Source organism: Triticum dicoccoides, chromosome 2B (assembly GCF_002162155.2).
Source record: "Triticum dicoccoides isolate Atlit2015 ecotype Zavitan chromosome 2B, WEW_v2.0, whole genome shotgun sequence".
Classification (NCBI taxonomy): domain Eukaryota; kingdom Viridiplantae; phylum Streptophyta; class Magnoliopsida; order Poales; family Poaceae; genus Triticum; species Triticum dicoccoides.
Genome location: NC_041383.1, coordinates 153,431,395 through 153,447,012, shown reverse-complemented (window position 1 = coordinate 153,447,012; position 15,618 = coordinate 153,431,395). Strand labels below are relative to the sequence as shown.

Genomic DNA, 15,618 nt, shown 5'->3' with positions numbered 1-15,618 from the left:
ATGTTGGAGGGTATGATGATTCTTCTCTGTTGGAGGTTTCACTCCTTTGCTTGTTAGGCATACCTCCCCTGCCTCTGTATCCAACAAGCTTGAGTTTGCTCAATTCGGAGCTCATTTGCAGAAGTTATGGCAGTTCTGGTTTTATTGTTTCCCTCTGTTGTCTTCTCTGCAAAATGAAGGACTCCTAGTGTTGCTGATCTGGGGCATGCGGTAGTACTGCTCTCCGGAGCGGTAGTACCGCAGGCCCTTGCGGTAGTACCGCTCTGTGGGAGTGGTAGTACCGTGGCCTCAGGCCAGGCGCAGCTACTCGAGCGGTAGTAGGGGCAGATGTAATTTTTTACATCCGCGCCCTACGCGGTAGTACCGCGCCGCGAGCGTGGTAGTACCGTGGGCTCTGGCCAGGCTTAGCAGCATGAGCGGAAGTAGGGGCGGATGTAATTTTTTACATCCGCGCCCTACGCGGTAGTACCGCTCTTCGTGTGCGGTAGTACCATGCCGGAGTTTTTGCGCAGGTCCTCCCTCAGCGGAAGTAGGCACGGATGTAATTTATTTCATCCACGCCCTTCCCAGGCTGAGACTTTCCTGCCTTGCGGTAGTACCGCAAGGGGGAGCGGTAGTACCGCGCAAGCGGTAGTACTGCCCCCTAGTCACGCAAGTTCCGGCCTGTGCTGCTGTCGCGGTAGTACCGTGGTCCTCCACGGTAGTACCGCGCAGCCTCACGGTAGTACCGTGCCCCTGGAGCGGTAGTACCGTGCGTCGTGCGGGCTGAGTGAGGGGATAATGGTTGGATTTTCTCCCCACCTATAAAAGGGGGTCTTCTTCCCCATTGGGATCTTATCTTTTTGAGCTCGTGTTCTTCCCACATTGTTGACCTTCTTCGAGCTTGCTATCTCTCAATCCCTCCAATGATTCTTGCTAGTTCTTGAGGGAAAAGAGAGAGGAGATCTAGATCCACGTATCCACCAATCACTTTCTCCTCTTAGTGAGGGGAACCCCTTGGATCTAGATCTTGGAGTTCTTTGTGTTCTCTTCTTCGTTCTTCCTCTCATTTTCCTCCCTAGCATTAGTTGCTTCGGTGGGATTTGGGAGAGAAGGACTTGGGCACTCCGTGTGCCCTTGCCATTGTATTTGGTGCATCGGTTTGAGTTCTCCACAGTGATACGTGGAAGTGAAGTTTGAGAAGCTTATTACTCTTGGGTGCTTGGTACCCTTGAGCTTGTTCCTCTTGGTGCTTGGGCACCCTAGACGGTTGGTGGTGTTCGGAGCTCAATCATTGTGGTGTAAAGCTCCGGGCAAGCGTCGGGGTCTCCAATTAGGTTGTGGAGATCGCCCCGAGCAATTTGACGGGTACCGGTGACCGCCCCCAAGGGTTGCCAAAGTGTACGGGTTCGGTGACCGCCCCCAAGGGTCGCCATTTGTACGGGTTCAGTGACCGCTCTCAAGGGTCCCTTAGTGGAATCACGGCATCTTGCATTGTGCGAGGGCGTGAGGAGATTACGGTGGCCCTAGTGGCTTCTTGGGGAGCATTGTGCCTCCACACCGCTCCAAACGGAGATTAGCATCCGCAAGGGTGTGAACTTCGGGATACATTGTCGTCTCCGCGTGCCTCGGTTATCTCTTACCCGAGCCCTTTACTTATGCACTTTACTTTGTGATAGCCATATTGTTCTTTGTCATATATCTTGCTATCACATAGTTGTTTATCTTGCTTAGCATAAGTTGTTGGTGCACATAGGTGAGCCTAGTTGTTTTAGGTTTTGTGCTTGACAAATTTACCGTTAGGTTTATTCCACATTTGTTCAAGCCTAAACCGTAATTATTTTAAAGCGCCTATTCACTCCCCCCCTCTAGGCGACATCCTCGATCTTTCACCAACGGAGAGAGCGACCGGTGTGGTGGTGGTGGAAGAAGATGGATGTACCGGATAAAGCTCGTCGGGGCTGTCACATCGGTGGAGTACCATCCTGGTTCGAGCGTCCTTGACACAAAACCCAATGCCGTCAAATTCAACAGTAACAAGATTTTCACCGGTGAAACGTTTAACAGAAACAAGGTTCTTAATAAGATCAGAAGACACAAGTACGTTAGACAAAGATAAAGGTGTAGAAGTAGAAGGAAAAACAGTGTGTCCAATATGTGTGATAGGAAGTGTGGAACCATCGCCGACAATGATGCGGCGGTCGGTGGAGACAGGAGTAAAAGAGGCAAGGTTACCAGGATGAGCAAACATGCGAGTAAATTGAATAAAACTACCAGTTTGAGGGTTAGGTTTGCGAAAAACACTAGGATACAGTTTCTCTGCGGAAAACACCATATCTTGCGTAATTGTTTTGCAAAAACCACTGATCGGCGGATAAGCCTCGTTTGAGCACGTTTATGATAGGTGGGTCCCGCTTTTCGCTGAGATGGCATAACGTTTTGCCAAAGACAGGGCTAGATGAGTCAAAATGCGAAAACACCCCCAACATTCTTCACGCGTGCGCCGGATCCCGTCTGGATCGGGAGAGGCCCCGAGCTGCACAACCCCGCGCCACTCCGGCGACCTCGCTGCAGCCGACAAGCACGCCGGCGACCACCACTGCCCCGCCATCCTCCTCCCATTTCCTTCCTTCTCCTCTGGGACGACCCGCACCTCGCCCATACCTAGCCCAGCCGCTGGCAGCCACGGCCATGTCGACGGCGTCGGAATCCGCGGCGGCCCGTAACCCCCGCCGCTCTCCAAGCATGGCCGAGGCCATGGCCGAGCAACCGCCCGACTCCAACCGCGCGGCGGCGCACGAGCCAGACCCGGCTGGCACCATCGAGGAGCTCTCTGCAGGGACCTCCTCCACTACGCGGCCATCTGCGCCGATGAGGTCGGGCTCGCCGGGGGACGCCTCCTCCTCTCCTCTCTCTGCGCGTGTTCGCGAGCCGCAGGCCTCGCGTAGACGGGCACGTCCGGAGTTCGAGGCTGCCGAGCTGCTGGTTGCCGCACCACCCTGTCTTCCCAGCTCGCGAGTCACGACCATGGAGTGTGTTCGGCGGCTAGTAGCGGGCGGAGCGGCCACGGAGGCGTCCTGCAGGCAGTGAACGGAGGGACGCCGCCTCAGCATCGGGGGAGACGGGCGGAGATGGCTGCGACACGGCGAAGGAGCAAGTTGCGAGCCGCGCCACCAGCGTTGACCACCCCAACCAGCGGCGAGGGATGCACGAGGAGCTGATTGCGTTTTGCTTTTTGATTTAGGGGTGTCTGTGTAAAATCCAAGTACTAGTTTGTAAATTTAGATTAAAATTGATCTGGCGCGAAATGTTACGCCACGTAGGCAAAAAAGGGCCCCACCTGTCATAAACGTGCTCAAACGAGGCTTATCCGCCGATCAGTGGTTTTTGCAAAACATTTACGCAAGATGTGGTGTTTTCCGCAGAGAAACTGTATCCTAGTGTTTTTCGCAAACCTAACCCTCAAACTGGTGGTTTTATGCAATTTACTCCACACATGCATACAGACCCCTTCGATCTCTCCTGCCTCACATGCCTAAACTATAAAAACACACTGGTTCATATTCCCTTGCCTACTTGTTGGCATGTACTAGTATTGAAAGCTTTACTAAACGCCACAGCTACTTGGTGGCACTAAGTTTTTTTTGAGGGGTTTGCCGAATCTTTATTGATCCACATGATTGTTTAGAGGATACAAATTGGGTCATGAGGCGAAGTAAGCCACAAATGGTGAGCTTGATCGAGCGAGAAAGCGATTTTGGTAAGGCTGTGGGACTGCCATGGAAGGACCATCTCAAGCCGATCAGGGGGAAGCCCTCCAAGCACGACAGTCGGCTCCCCAAATCTACAACCTAACACATGAGGAAAGCTGATAGCGTCAACAACTACCTACTTGTAGCCACCCTTTTACGCAAGAAGGGGACCGAACAACAGAATAGCTACCTCTTAGCATTTGCGTGTGCACCTCTCCTTCCTCTCAAACCCTAGATTCATCCTTATTCTGAGTGATTCTTGTATCGGATATGTCTTGCCGTCTAGAGCATCACCGGAGAATTTCAATTGCCTAACACTTTTCTTTTGATTGCATTGGTGGAAAAGTCCGACCTAACAACGATGTGTTAGGTTTCTTGTATCCCTCCTTGGTCTGCCTCCACCATACCATTTCTACGTCGCTTGTGTTACGTTATGCTAACTTTCGACGAGCTAGCAGAGTGAGGCCGGGAAGGGGGGGGGGCTATGTCAGATGTGTTATATATACCTCTTGCAAGCCGCCTCATGGGATAAGTTGATTAGTTGTAAATCCCCGGCACTTGTAACCTCACCCGATATAATGAAGTTTGGCTGGCTGGCGGCCATTGGTTTTTTCCCCTTCGTCTTGGAGGGGTTTTTCATGTTAAATCTTGTGTCCCCTGCTTGTTTTTCGTTCTTCTTCGAGTTGATTTACCTGTCGTAGCTATAATACCTTGGTTCTCTATTTGCATCATTCAGGCTAGGCAACGTCATGTGATGTGATGCAAACAACGTTGCTGAGCAAGATAAAAGGGTATACTTGCCTTTCTGAGAAATAATAATGTAAATTGGCACACTTGAAATCTATGCTCTTCAAGGACTTATGCCCCGCAAAGAAAAAGTACTCCATTGTGGCAGATGGAGTTCTTTTTGAATGATAATTAATAAGATAAGTATAAAACATAGAGACACACAATTATATCTGATATCATCAATAACTTATTTATCATATTTATTTATAGGGACAAAGACAATGCACAAGCTCCAGTTAACACGTCATGGTGCACAATGGCATCTTTACTAAAGATAAACTGCCACACAACCTATTAGAGCCTACATGGGAATGGTTTCAACAAAGAGGCTCTCAACGGTATCCTTATGATGGATGTTGAAGGTACATGCGTCTTTCTCAGCATAGAATAATGGCATGCTATTAGCAAAGTTAATAATCCTCCGCACCACCGGGATCTGTGCGTGATGTTGAAAGAGAGCTTGATTTAGAATTTTCCATTCATCTTCTAGCAGTGAAACGATCTTGGAAATGGCAACCGCACTTGTGACCCTGTGCTCAACCATGTAACACTCTATAGACGTTGCCATATCTCCCTTGGCCTTCCCACCCTGCATATTTATATTATAATAGTAATTAGATACATTATCTTGAGTCCCAGTGGTGGTTGATGGTTATAGTCTGGCCTAAATAAGAACATGAAAGAGTATACTTTAAATGCAGCAATGTCATCCATTAGACGTGCTATCTTCCCGCATGATATGGCGACATTAGGGTAACCAGCTGCCTACTCAAATGATTCCCTCGTCACTAGATCACCCATGCCAACCATCAAACCTATACATAATGTTGGTGATCCTATGGACATGGCAGATAAACTCATGTGATCTTTGAAGCTTGGCTTGTGATTCTGGTGTAACCATTCAGCTTCTTGGAGATAATAAGCTGATAGATCTTGAAACTACATAGAAGGGAATAAATTAGATACAAAGTCATCAGTATACAGAATGATAGTAATGATATAAGGCACATGGTGGTGTACCGCTTTCCGGGCATAGGCAACATGGTAGGTGTCACGAATGGCCACTTCACACTTATCTTCATTAAATATCCTCAACAATTCAATATAGAATCTTTGAAGGTAGTTGGGTACAAGAGAAGTGGCACTCTCATCCCATCTATATGTCGAATTACATTGCATGAAAACGAGTCAATGAAAAACTAAATAGAAATTGATTCTATGTTAGTTCTTGACACATGGATGTAAATCAAATCCAAATTTAACAAACCTTTGTATGGCCGCATTTAGCAATCGACATTCCTCTATGGTGGCATGGGAATCATATGTGTCATCCATCAGGGAAATAAGCATCAATTGCTTCGTAAGAAATATTCTGGACAATTCAAAATCTTTCTCATGGTATACCGCATAGCACCAAATGTAACCCTCGACCAGACGGTCCCGAGCATAGTTTAGCCCGACATATCTGTAAAGATCGCGCCACCACCTACAATACTTGGATTAGTCCAGGTAAAATAGATTTTCCCTAATACATTACATGATGGACAATGTCCAAACTATATATGTGTAGGATACAACATTTGAAGGGCACGTTTTATATTGATTCCATCTTCATTGTGTAATTGAGTATGAGGAAGACATACTTAGTGAGATATTTGAGTTCCTTCAAGTGGACATGCTGTAGAAGGTTAAAATCCAGCCTCGCTAGCTCCAACAGAGTTGGGTTATGTCCTTCCTCGTGCTTATACTCAGAGATATAATGCAGTGTTTCCATCCTCTTAAACGTCCTTGACAATGGCATGTGAAGGGCACGTTTGACTTGCTCGGCTAAAGGGGACTTGAGAGTGTCCCTCATCAATTGAAGATGATGCCTTGAAAAAGAGATAGCTTCTTCTAGTGATGACTCACCATGAATGAGAAGATGAGCTGCGTTGTATAGACATAAAAGTCCCTTCGGGTCACTAGTAATATCTTCCCTAAAGCTCCCATCTTCATTTTTAAATTTGTCGAAAACATCTGCAAGACAAATGTTGGCGAGACATTGTTCAAACAACTCATGCCATTTTATAGTTAGTAATGTAAGCTCAGGGTTACCCTAGTGCAGAATAATATAGTACTATGATTTGTGAATATTCGTGCCTTGCATTTATTTATTTATAAATAGATACTCCATACATACTTGAAGACACCCAAAGACCATGCTCCCTAAGCAAGCCAAACCGAAGGGCAACCTGATGGAGGCTAGAGCTACTGAATTCATCCTCAAAAATTTGACTTAACGTAGTATCAACATGTTTCTTAAAGTGATGATCTATCCCGAGACGTTGGACAGTGTCCAATAAGGTCATTCTTTCCACTGTGCAGTTGCAACTCTTAAACAACATGTCGACGTCCTCCTTTAATTTGTCAACTCTTGCACTCATCCATTTCTCCGACCTCTGCACACATGCACAAATGCATTGATTAGCTGGGGCAAACCAAAATGGACAATACATACCTGAAAAGTAATAGGTATGCCATCTGTGACGACTAATATTTTTATACTCCCTTCGATCCATATTAATTGTCGCTGATTTAGCACAAAGTTCTAAATATAATTAGCGATAATTAGTATGCATAGGAGAGAATATTATATTTTTAGAACTTTATGTCTATTAATATACCATATATGCATATAAAAAGTAATGTAAAAAAAATTCTAAGTTGAGAGAACAGCTTCTAATATTGCAATGAAACAAATATCTTGGTTAGTGGTGTTCATCCCAAACCATAATGATGAGGAAGAAAGCAAATTATATGTATATGTGGGAGTAGTGTATGTGCCTGCAGTGGTTTTGGCTCGTGGTTGAGGAAGTAGTCACCCCACAGAGAGGGCCCATAGCTGGACAACGTCTTCGGAGCAACGTCATCATAGTCCTCATCTGCTGTTTTGTGTTCAATACTAGAGGATGGTGTAGCTTTCGCCGCCGCAGGTGATGCTTGGACATGGGGGATGCAGGGGCGTGGAGATGCTCGGAGAGGGAGATGAGAAGAGTAGTATCCACCCGTTGCGATGGCAGATGCGAAGGAGGGGCTGCTAAAGAGGATTGGCGGCGTTGGCATCAAACTCACTGCCATCCTGTAGTGAATTTCGTTTAGTTGTGACTTGTGACCTGCACCGTGGTACCCAGGTTTTATAAGAGCATCCACATCCATGGAGCTTTTATATAGGAGAGATGTTGTGTACGTCTAACCTCCACCACTCAATGAACTGCCGGCCTCTTGAATCCTCATCCACACCAGGCTCTTGCTTCATGTAGTAGGTCGTTGTTGACTTGTCGTGTATCATGGCATGCGCAACCGAACCAAGTGTTTATTTTTGCTGGTCGTGTGAGGCGAAGCTGCTCTTGCGGAAAGCTACTAGTTTGCAAATCGAAAAGTTCCTTCCTAGCTCGTCCTACGCGGTACCCACTATCCAAACAGTCTGTTCACATCGTGATATCTGCGCCTGAAAGCACCACATGTGCACCTTCTGTCCCTGTCAGCTGTCAGCGTCTCATTAGCAGGAATCTGACTTGCCCCCTCTCTCCTGTCTGCATGCAGTTCACTACTTAGTAAATCTTTGTAAATGGCAGGCAATCAATCTTTTAAACATGAAAACATGTGTATCACCGCCAGACATACGGAAGGTTAGAACTTGTCACCGAACGAACTTCTGTTGGAGATGAAGGGGCATCACACTTGTAAAAAAAACGCGTATACAATGTATCGATGATACGTAGACGATCTTGAGTTCATATGCTCCCACATAAACAATATATAAGAAAATATGACTGAATATGTGTGGTATCAAAGATGTTCAAGTGTTCTACGTGCGCAAAAAATTATGTCAAGAAATGGCACCTCAGGAGCTCTAGACAAAAAAAAGGACTTTCCAGAAGGCCATTTGTCCATCAAATTTTGCATTCACCTAGCACACTCAAGCATCCTTGGTGCCAAAAACGTTCAGATTTTTTTGAATTTACTGTTCATCTAGGTGCAGAGAAACACTCACCATTTGAGCCGATATTGTTGGGAAATACTCTCCTACATGGCTACATGGGTAAGTGTGCGCGGGGCGTGTGTATGAATCGGTTGCAACAGGCGCTTCTAACTACCGAATAGGTGGTATAACCTAACCAAATGAACACAAAAACTAGATCACGGTCTACCGAACGAATGACGGAATGATCTCTCCTACTCAAGAATAAAATCTTTGCATGGTATCTTTGTTGAGTAGTCAGTCTTACCAAATAGTATAATCTTATTGAGAGGAATTGGCGTGGAAGCGCACATTGTTTTTTTGTCCCCATGATGAGACTATAAAACATTTGTTCTTTCCATGCAAATTGACTCGTTTTATAAGGTCAGTCATCCAAGTAGCTTTTGACTTGTATCCTCCATGTAGTGTTGCTAATATTTCTGGCAACTGGTTACATGGTATCAATAATAAGTTTAAAATTATTCTTAGGGTGGGGGTCCTTGTCGTGATTTGGTCGCACTGGCTAGGCAGAAATGATAAGGTTTTTAACGATAAAAATTCTTCTCTTCTGCAGGTTATCTACAGATGTATCAGTACGCTCCATTTATGGTCGTCTCTACAATGTGTACAAAATCGAGACCTGTTTTACGGAGGTGTGTACACGCTTGAAGGCCACGGTGAGGGATACTTTACCCGACACGGATGGCAGTATGATCTTCGGATTGGCCCTCCTATGCCATAGGCGTTATACAATCTCCACATGATTACTTGTATTTTGCCTTTTTTTTGGAACTTGAAATCGGTTATGGCTGTGTACATCTCAATTATGTAGAGGCCGAGAGTAATGCTTAAATCTTTTATAAGTAATAAAGCATCCTTTATCGAACAATATCATGGTTCTTGCTAAATTTCGTACTGGTTATCATGATTTGAGCGACACATCAAACTATCTTTAGAGCATCTACAACCGGAAGTACCAAATCTCGGTACCCAAGCGACAGGCGCGTTTGCAGACAATGACCGGACAACACACAAAATTTGTCCTCCAGAATCAGATACATCAAACCGAATTCTCAAATCCATATTCTTCTCATGCAACGTACATACAAAGCTAAACACATGTCATCGGTCTACCAAAAATTGACATGCTCTACTAACTACGAACAGAGCGGCAGTGGGAAAAGTTCATCCATGGCCGCCCTTGTCCTTGCCCTTTCCATCATCCCTGCGGCTCTAGCGGTCGAAGACACAAAACAGATCAAGGTGGATCTGGTCACTGGCGGAGTTGTCCGATCCATCGTTGTCCTTGGCCTTCTTCTCCTTAGGAGGCCAGCCCGGCCATGGCATGGACCACCCAACTTTGTCATCTCCTTCACTACACTCCTTTTTGTCGCTTCTCGGCTATGCAGGCACGGAGGGCTTCCTACGATGCTGCTTCGCGGGCCGTCGAAGCCGCCTCCGCTTGAAGTCCAGCCCGCAGCCTCGCGCATCGGGCTTGCCATGCCTCCTTTTCGGATTGGCGGTGACTCATGGAGGCGCAATGGCCTCCATTTCAGCGCATGACACCGCAGGGACGAGGTGCCACCTAAATGGTTCCGACGGCTCGGCGGGGTTTCGCCATGCGGTGGTCACTACTTCCGGCGAGACCGCGGTCACATGCCGAGATTCACCGGCCCTGGATCAAAGCGTCATTTGGCTAACGGATGCCCGGAGGCTCACGAAAGATCCGGGAAGGGTGCACTCCTCCTGGGAGCGTCGGAGAGCAGCGCGGACGGGCATCTACTCCTCCATGCTACAATGATTCGCTCCTAGTCCTCAGATCCGGACATCTCTGAGTTGGGTCCAGTGGCCTCCACGGAGGAGAATGCCGGAGCTTGCCGGAGAGGAGATTGGTAGCGTGGAGGGAAGTGATGAGTGGAATGCGACTAGGGTTTCGTCCGGAGTGCGGATAGGGTCCAATTTATGTGGGGCTGGGTGGGCCAAAGTCGGCCGCATCTGATGTGGTGGGCTCATCCGGGCGTCCCCATGTCCACCCCACATATGGGCTGAATATGGGGAGTATCGGCCAGTCCGGGCTTTTAGGCCGGTTAGAGCAAGGACTTGGCAAATCCGGACCCTCAAACGGCCGCGGATGCGCCCGTGCGCGTTCGACGGCATTGAATGGCTGAAATTTACTGCTCTGCATCCGGATACCTCATATTTGAAACCTAATCCATACAAAGCATGCAAGCAAGGAAATCCTACATAGATCAAACCTATACGTAGATCAACCTATACTACCTTAATCCTCGTCGGAGATGTCCACTATCTCCTTGCCCGGCTCCAGGGACATGGGCGGCAGCCACAACTCCAGCTCCTGCGACTCCTCTGGCTGCTCCGCTTTATCCTCCGCGCCCACCTCCGTGTCAAGTTCGGCGAAAAGCACGTCCGTCGCCGCTGATGAAGTCATGTACCTAGGGTAGGGTCACAGACCTGTCTTAAGTACCCTTCCCAAGGACACCCTCAGAAGAAACTGCCTTCCAGTCGACCAAGAGAGACTTCACTCGACGGACTCAAAGGACTCGACCATGAAGACTCATGCGACCACCAGGAGATCAAGAGCCACTCTGCATCCAAACAGTCTGTAATTAAGTAGTCTTTATGGCATTTAGGACATTTTATGTAAGGCGTTACTGGTAACGCCTAGTCTTAATGTACTTTAAACCCTGCATAACTGAGGGCCGGAGGGGTCTGGCAGACACTATATAAGCCACCCCCCTCCTCAGTGTAAAGGGTTCGCACCCCTGTAATCCATACACGCATCATCCAGTCGCCCACCTCCGGGCTCCGAGACGTAGGGCTATTACTTCCTCCGAGAAGGGCCTGAACTCGTACATCCTGTGTCTTCACAACTGCTCCATAGCTAGGATCTTGCCTCTCCATACCTACCCCCCATTCTACTGACAGACTTAGAACCATGACAGTTGGCGCCCACCGTGGGGCAGGTATCTTAGCAATTTTTGGAGAAGTTGCCATTGTTCCGATTGCCTTCATCATGGTTTCTGGTGGAGTTTTGGTCGAGGGCCGCGAGATCCGTCTCGGCGCGCTCACCTTCATCGCCGACGACTCCGCTTGGCTCTAGGAGGCTCCACTCGACATCGACGCACTCCCCGTTCGCGGTGCGACGCATTTTCGGGCGTGTGTCCGCGGCGTTCTGCTGCGACAACCGTCGACCCCATATCGGTCGACTCCCCAGTCGTCCTCCCTCCCTGTCTCCCGCCAGCGCAAGCGCTCTGGTCGGTCGAGGCTTCAGCGGTGGGTGAGGCACGCGGTGGCTCGCCAGACGGCCACCACCCAAGTCACGGCAGTCGAGCCCGACGAATCCCTCTACGGCCTGTTCGATCTGTCGACTGGCTCCGTAGAGACCGCATCCGAGTGCGACAGCAGTGATCCAGCGGCGGAGGTCTTGATGGTCAACGGACCTCGCAGTCCTCCCGGCTTCCCCAGTGACGACGGGATAGACGGTGGAGGCGACCCCGCTCAAGTCCATGAGGAATATCAGCCCGGGCCACTTAATTCCCTGCAAAGGGAAGAACTTCGCCGCAGGAACATGGATGCTCTGCATACTCCCATCGCAGGAGAAACCCCTGAGGCTCGCGCCTTGGAGGAGGCATGTTTGGCCAACTTGGCTGAACGCACTCGTCTGGAGAACCTCCAGCGAGCACTCGACGAGCGCGCGCGGCAACGAGTACCCGACTCCAGTCGACGTCAACTCTTCCCGCAACCGACTCAGATATATCGAACCCCGATTCAAAATTTAGCACCTGCAGCCTGTATAGCAGAGTCTATCCAGCCCTCTCAGTCGGAGGCTGGCAGAGGCTTGATGCAGATCAGGGATTTGCTCCGAGCAGCTGGAGATCAGAATTCAGCCGTGTCACAGTCACGCAACAGGATTCACAGTCGATCCGTCGCTGCGAATATGGTTCAGTCGGCTCACAGTCCAAGATCGCCTCCGCGGTGTGAAGGACGCGAGAGTCGACGGGACCAATATGGTGACCGATACGATCGTGATGATAGGCGTCGAGTGCCCACTCCTCCCCCGAGAGGTGGGTCCTACACTCATCGACAACAAGATGACAGGCGCCAGATCAGTGTGGGACGAAGAGCTCCGGTCGACCCCAGGGAACCAGGCTTTGACGCGCGATCCATCATCGTGCAAGGCCTGGTCGATCAGAACAGGGCTCATCGAGGTGGCCACGACAGAGATGCACCCACTAGCAGCCGAGTACATGTTTCAGGTCCAGAATGTTTCAGCAGGGCTATCAGAGCCGCAGTGATTCCCCCCAACTTTAAGTTGGCGACTGGAGTAAGTAAGTTCACCGGTGAATCTAAGCCTGAAACTTGTCTTGAGGACTACCGAGTGGCGGTGCATATTGGCGGCAGGAATGATGAAGTGGCTATGAAGCATTTACCGCTCATGTTGGAAGGTTCGGCCAGGGCGTGGTTGAATCAGTTAGCTCCAAGCAGCATTTACACTTGGGAAGATCTTTCCCGAGTGTTCGTCAGGACTTTTGAGAGAACCTGCAAGCGACCAGCTGGATTGACAGAGCTGCAAGTCTGCGTGCAGAAGTCGAATGAGACCTTAAGAGATTATATTCAGAGATGGATCACTTTGCATCATACCGTGGAGAACGTGTCTGATCATCAGGCAGTCTGTGCCTTCAAGGATGGTGTTAAGAACAGAGAGTTGAGTTTGAAGTTTGGTCGGACCGGAGACATGACCCTGAGTCGGATGATGGAAATTGCTACCAAGTACGCCAACGGCGAAGAAGAGGATCGACTCCGGAGCGGCAAGTACAAGCCGAGTCAGTCGGATAAAGGAAACTCCAGTCGGAAGCAGAAGCGGAAGGCCGAACCAGCGGCTCCTGGGGAGGCTCTGGCCGTGACTCAGGGCAAGTTCAAGGGAAAACCCAAAGGATCCTGGAACCCCAAGAAGGTGAAGGATAAAGAAGGAAATGACGTGGTGGATCTGCTGTGTCACATCCACACGAAGAAAGACGAAGAGGGTAATTTCATTTACCCGAAGCATACCACTCGCCAGTGCCGGCTCCTGATCCAACAGTTCCAAGGAAAACAGCCCAAGGACAAGGAAAAGGAGTCGGACAAAGCTGAAGACAAAGAAGACAGTGATGGAGGATATCCTCATGTTAACTCCACTCTGATGATCTTCGCTAATGTGGAAAGTAAAAGCCGACTGAAGGTTATCAACCGTGAGGTGAATATGGTCGCCCTAGCGACGCCCAGTTATCTGAGATGGTCCTAAACTCCCATTACATTCGACCAGTTCGATCACCCGACTCATATTGCCACCCCTGGGAGGCAAGCTTTGGTGGTCGACCCGGTCGTCGAAGGCACTCGACTGACAAAGGTGCTAATGGATGGTGGTAGTGTACTGAACTTGTTATATGCGGAGACGCTGAAAGGAATGTGCATTCCGATGTCCCGACTGAGCACCAGCAACATGAGTTTTCATGGAGTTATACCTGGAAAGAAAGTTGAGTCACTCGGCCAGATAGCTCTAGACGTGGTGTTCGGTGACTCGAAGCATTTCCGCAAAGAGAAGCTGACATTTGAAGTCGTGGATTTTCAGAGCGCTTACTACGCTATTTTGGGGAGACCAGCTTACGCACGGTTCATGGCTCGACCATGTTACGTGTACCTCAAACTGAAGATGCCCGGCCCCAAAGGCGTGATCACTATCACTGGCGATCGGAAAAAAGCAGAAGAGTGTTTCCAGAAAGGCTCGAAAATTGCCGATTCCCAGGTAACAACGGTCGAGCTGGAGGGATATAAGAAAAATGCAGATCCGAGTGATTTGTTGCGGGCCAAGAAGCCTGCCACAGAATCAGCGTTTCAGTCGTCCGGTGAGATGAAGCCCGTTCACATTCACCCGACCGACCCCAATGCAGCTCCGACCCATATTTCCACAACACTCGACCCTAAATAGGAAGAAGCGCTCGTCCAGTTCCTCCGTGAGAACTAGGACATCTTTGCATGGAAGCCTGCTGACATGCCGGGTGTTCCCAGGGGGCTGGCTGAGCATCGCCTTAGAGTCGATTCAGCAGCGAAACCAGTCAAAGAACATCTTCGACGGTCCGCCGTCCAGAAGAGAAAGCCATTGGCAAGGAGGTGGCTCGAGTGTTGGCAGCAGGGTTTATCCGAGAGATATACCACTCCGAGTGGCTCGCCAATGTTGCCATGGTTCCCAAGAAGGACAAGTCACTCCGCATGTGCATTGATTTCAAGCACATCAATCAGGCCTGCCCGAAAGATCATTTTCCTCTCCCTCGCATCGACCAAATTGTCGACTCGACTGCGGGGTGTGAGAGATTGTCTTTTCTAGACGCCTATTCCGGATACCATCAGATCCGTCTATATGGACCAGATGAAATCAAAACAGCTTTCATCACTCCATTCGGGTGCCTCTGCTATGTCACCATGCCATTCAGCCTCAAGAATGCCGGAGCCACATTCATGAGGATGATTCAGAAGTGTTTACTCACTCAAATCAGTCGGAACGTTGAAGCGTACATGGATGATATTGTGGTCAAGTCACGAAAGGGTTCCGACCTGTTGACTGACCTAGCTGAAACATTTGCCAATCTCAGGAGGTATGATATCAAGCTCAATCCGTCAAAGTGCACATTCGGAGTTCCAGGTGGAAAGTTACTCGGTTTTCTCGTTTCCGAACGAGGAATCGATGCTAACCCAGAAAAAGTTGGCACTATACTCCGAATGAAACGCCCTGTGCGAGTGCACGACGTCCAGAAACTTACTGGATGCTTGGCCGCGTTAAGTCGATTCATCTCTCGCCTCGGTGAAAAGGCATTTCCTCTTTACTGACTGATGAAGAAGGTAGACAAGTTCGAGTGGACTCCAGAAGCTGATGCAGCGTTTGCCGAGCTAAAAGCTCTGCTCTCCACCCAGCCGGTGCTTGCTGCTCCAATCAGCAAAGAGCCTCTGTTGCTTTATATTGCAGCCACAGGACAAGTCGTCAGTACAGTACTTACGGTCGAGCGGGAAGAAGAAGGGAAAGCCTTCAAAGTTCAGCGCCCAGTG

The 15,618-nt window shown here is 49.1% G+C and overlaps 1 protein-coding gene across 1 annotated transcript; it reads right to left on the bottom strand.

The window, feature by feature from the left end:
• Positions 1–4,742: 4,742 nt before the first annotated feature.
• LOC119367425 (tau-cadinol synthase-like) lies at positions 4,743–7,677 on the bottom strand. Its single transcript, XM_037632942.1, has 6 exons — positions 7,344–7,677; positions 6,700–6,958; positions 6,164–6,536; positions 5,541–6,006; positions 5,211–5,459; positions 4,743–5,109 (listed from the first exon to the last, which is right to left on the bottom strand). The coding sequence occupies exons 1-4, from the start codon at positions 7,635–7,637 to the stop codon at positions 5,742–5,744; spliced, it is 1,191 nt and encodes a 396-aa protein (XP_037488839.1). The 5' UTR covers positions 7,638–7,677; the 3' UTR covers positions 4,743–5,109; positions 5,211–5,459; positions 5,541–5,741.
• Between the last annotated feature and the right edge of the window lie 7,941 nt (positions 7,678–15,618).

Coding starts and splice junctions, on each gene's coding strand:
- LOC119367425 (XM_037632942.1), bottom strand. CDS start 7,637: ATGGCAGTGAGTTTGATGCCAACGCCGCCAATCCTCTTTAGCAGCCCC. Junction 6,959..7,343: donor ACGAGCCAAAACCACTGCAG/GCACATACACTA, acceptor GCATGTGTGCAG/AGGTCGGAGAAATGGATGAG. Junction 6,537..6,699: donor TGGTCTTTGGGTGTCTTCAA/GTATGTATGGAG, acceptor TTTGTCTTGCAG/ATGTTTTCGACAAATTTAAA.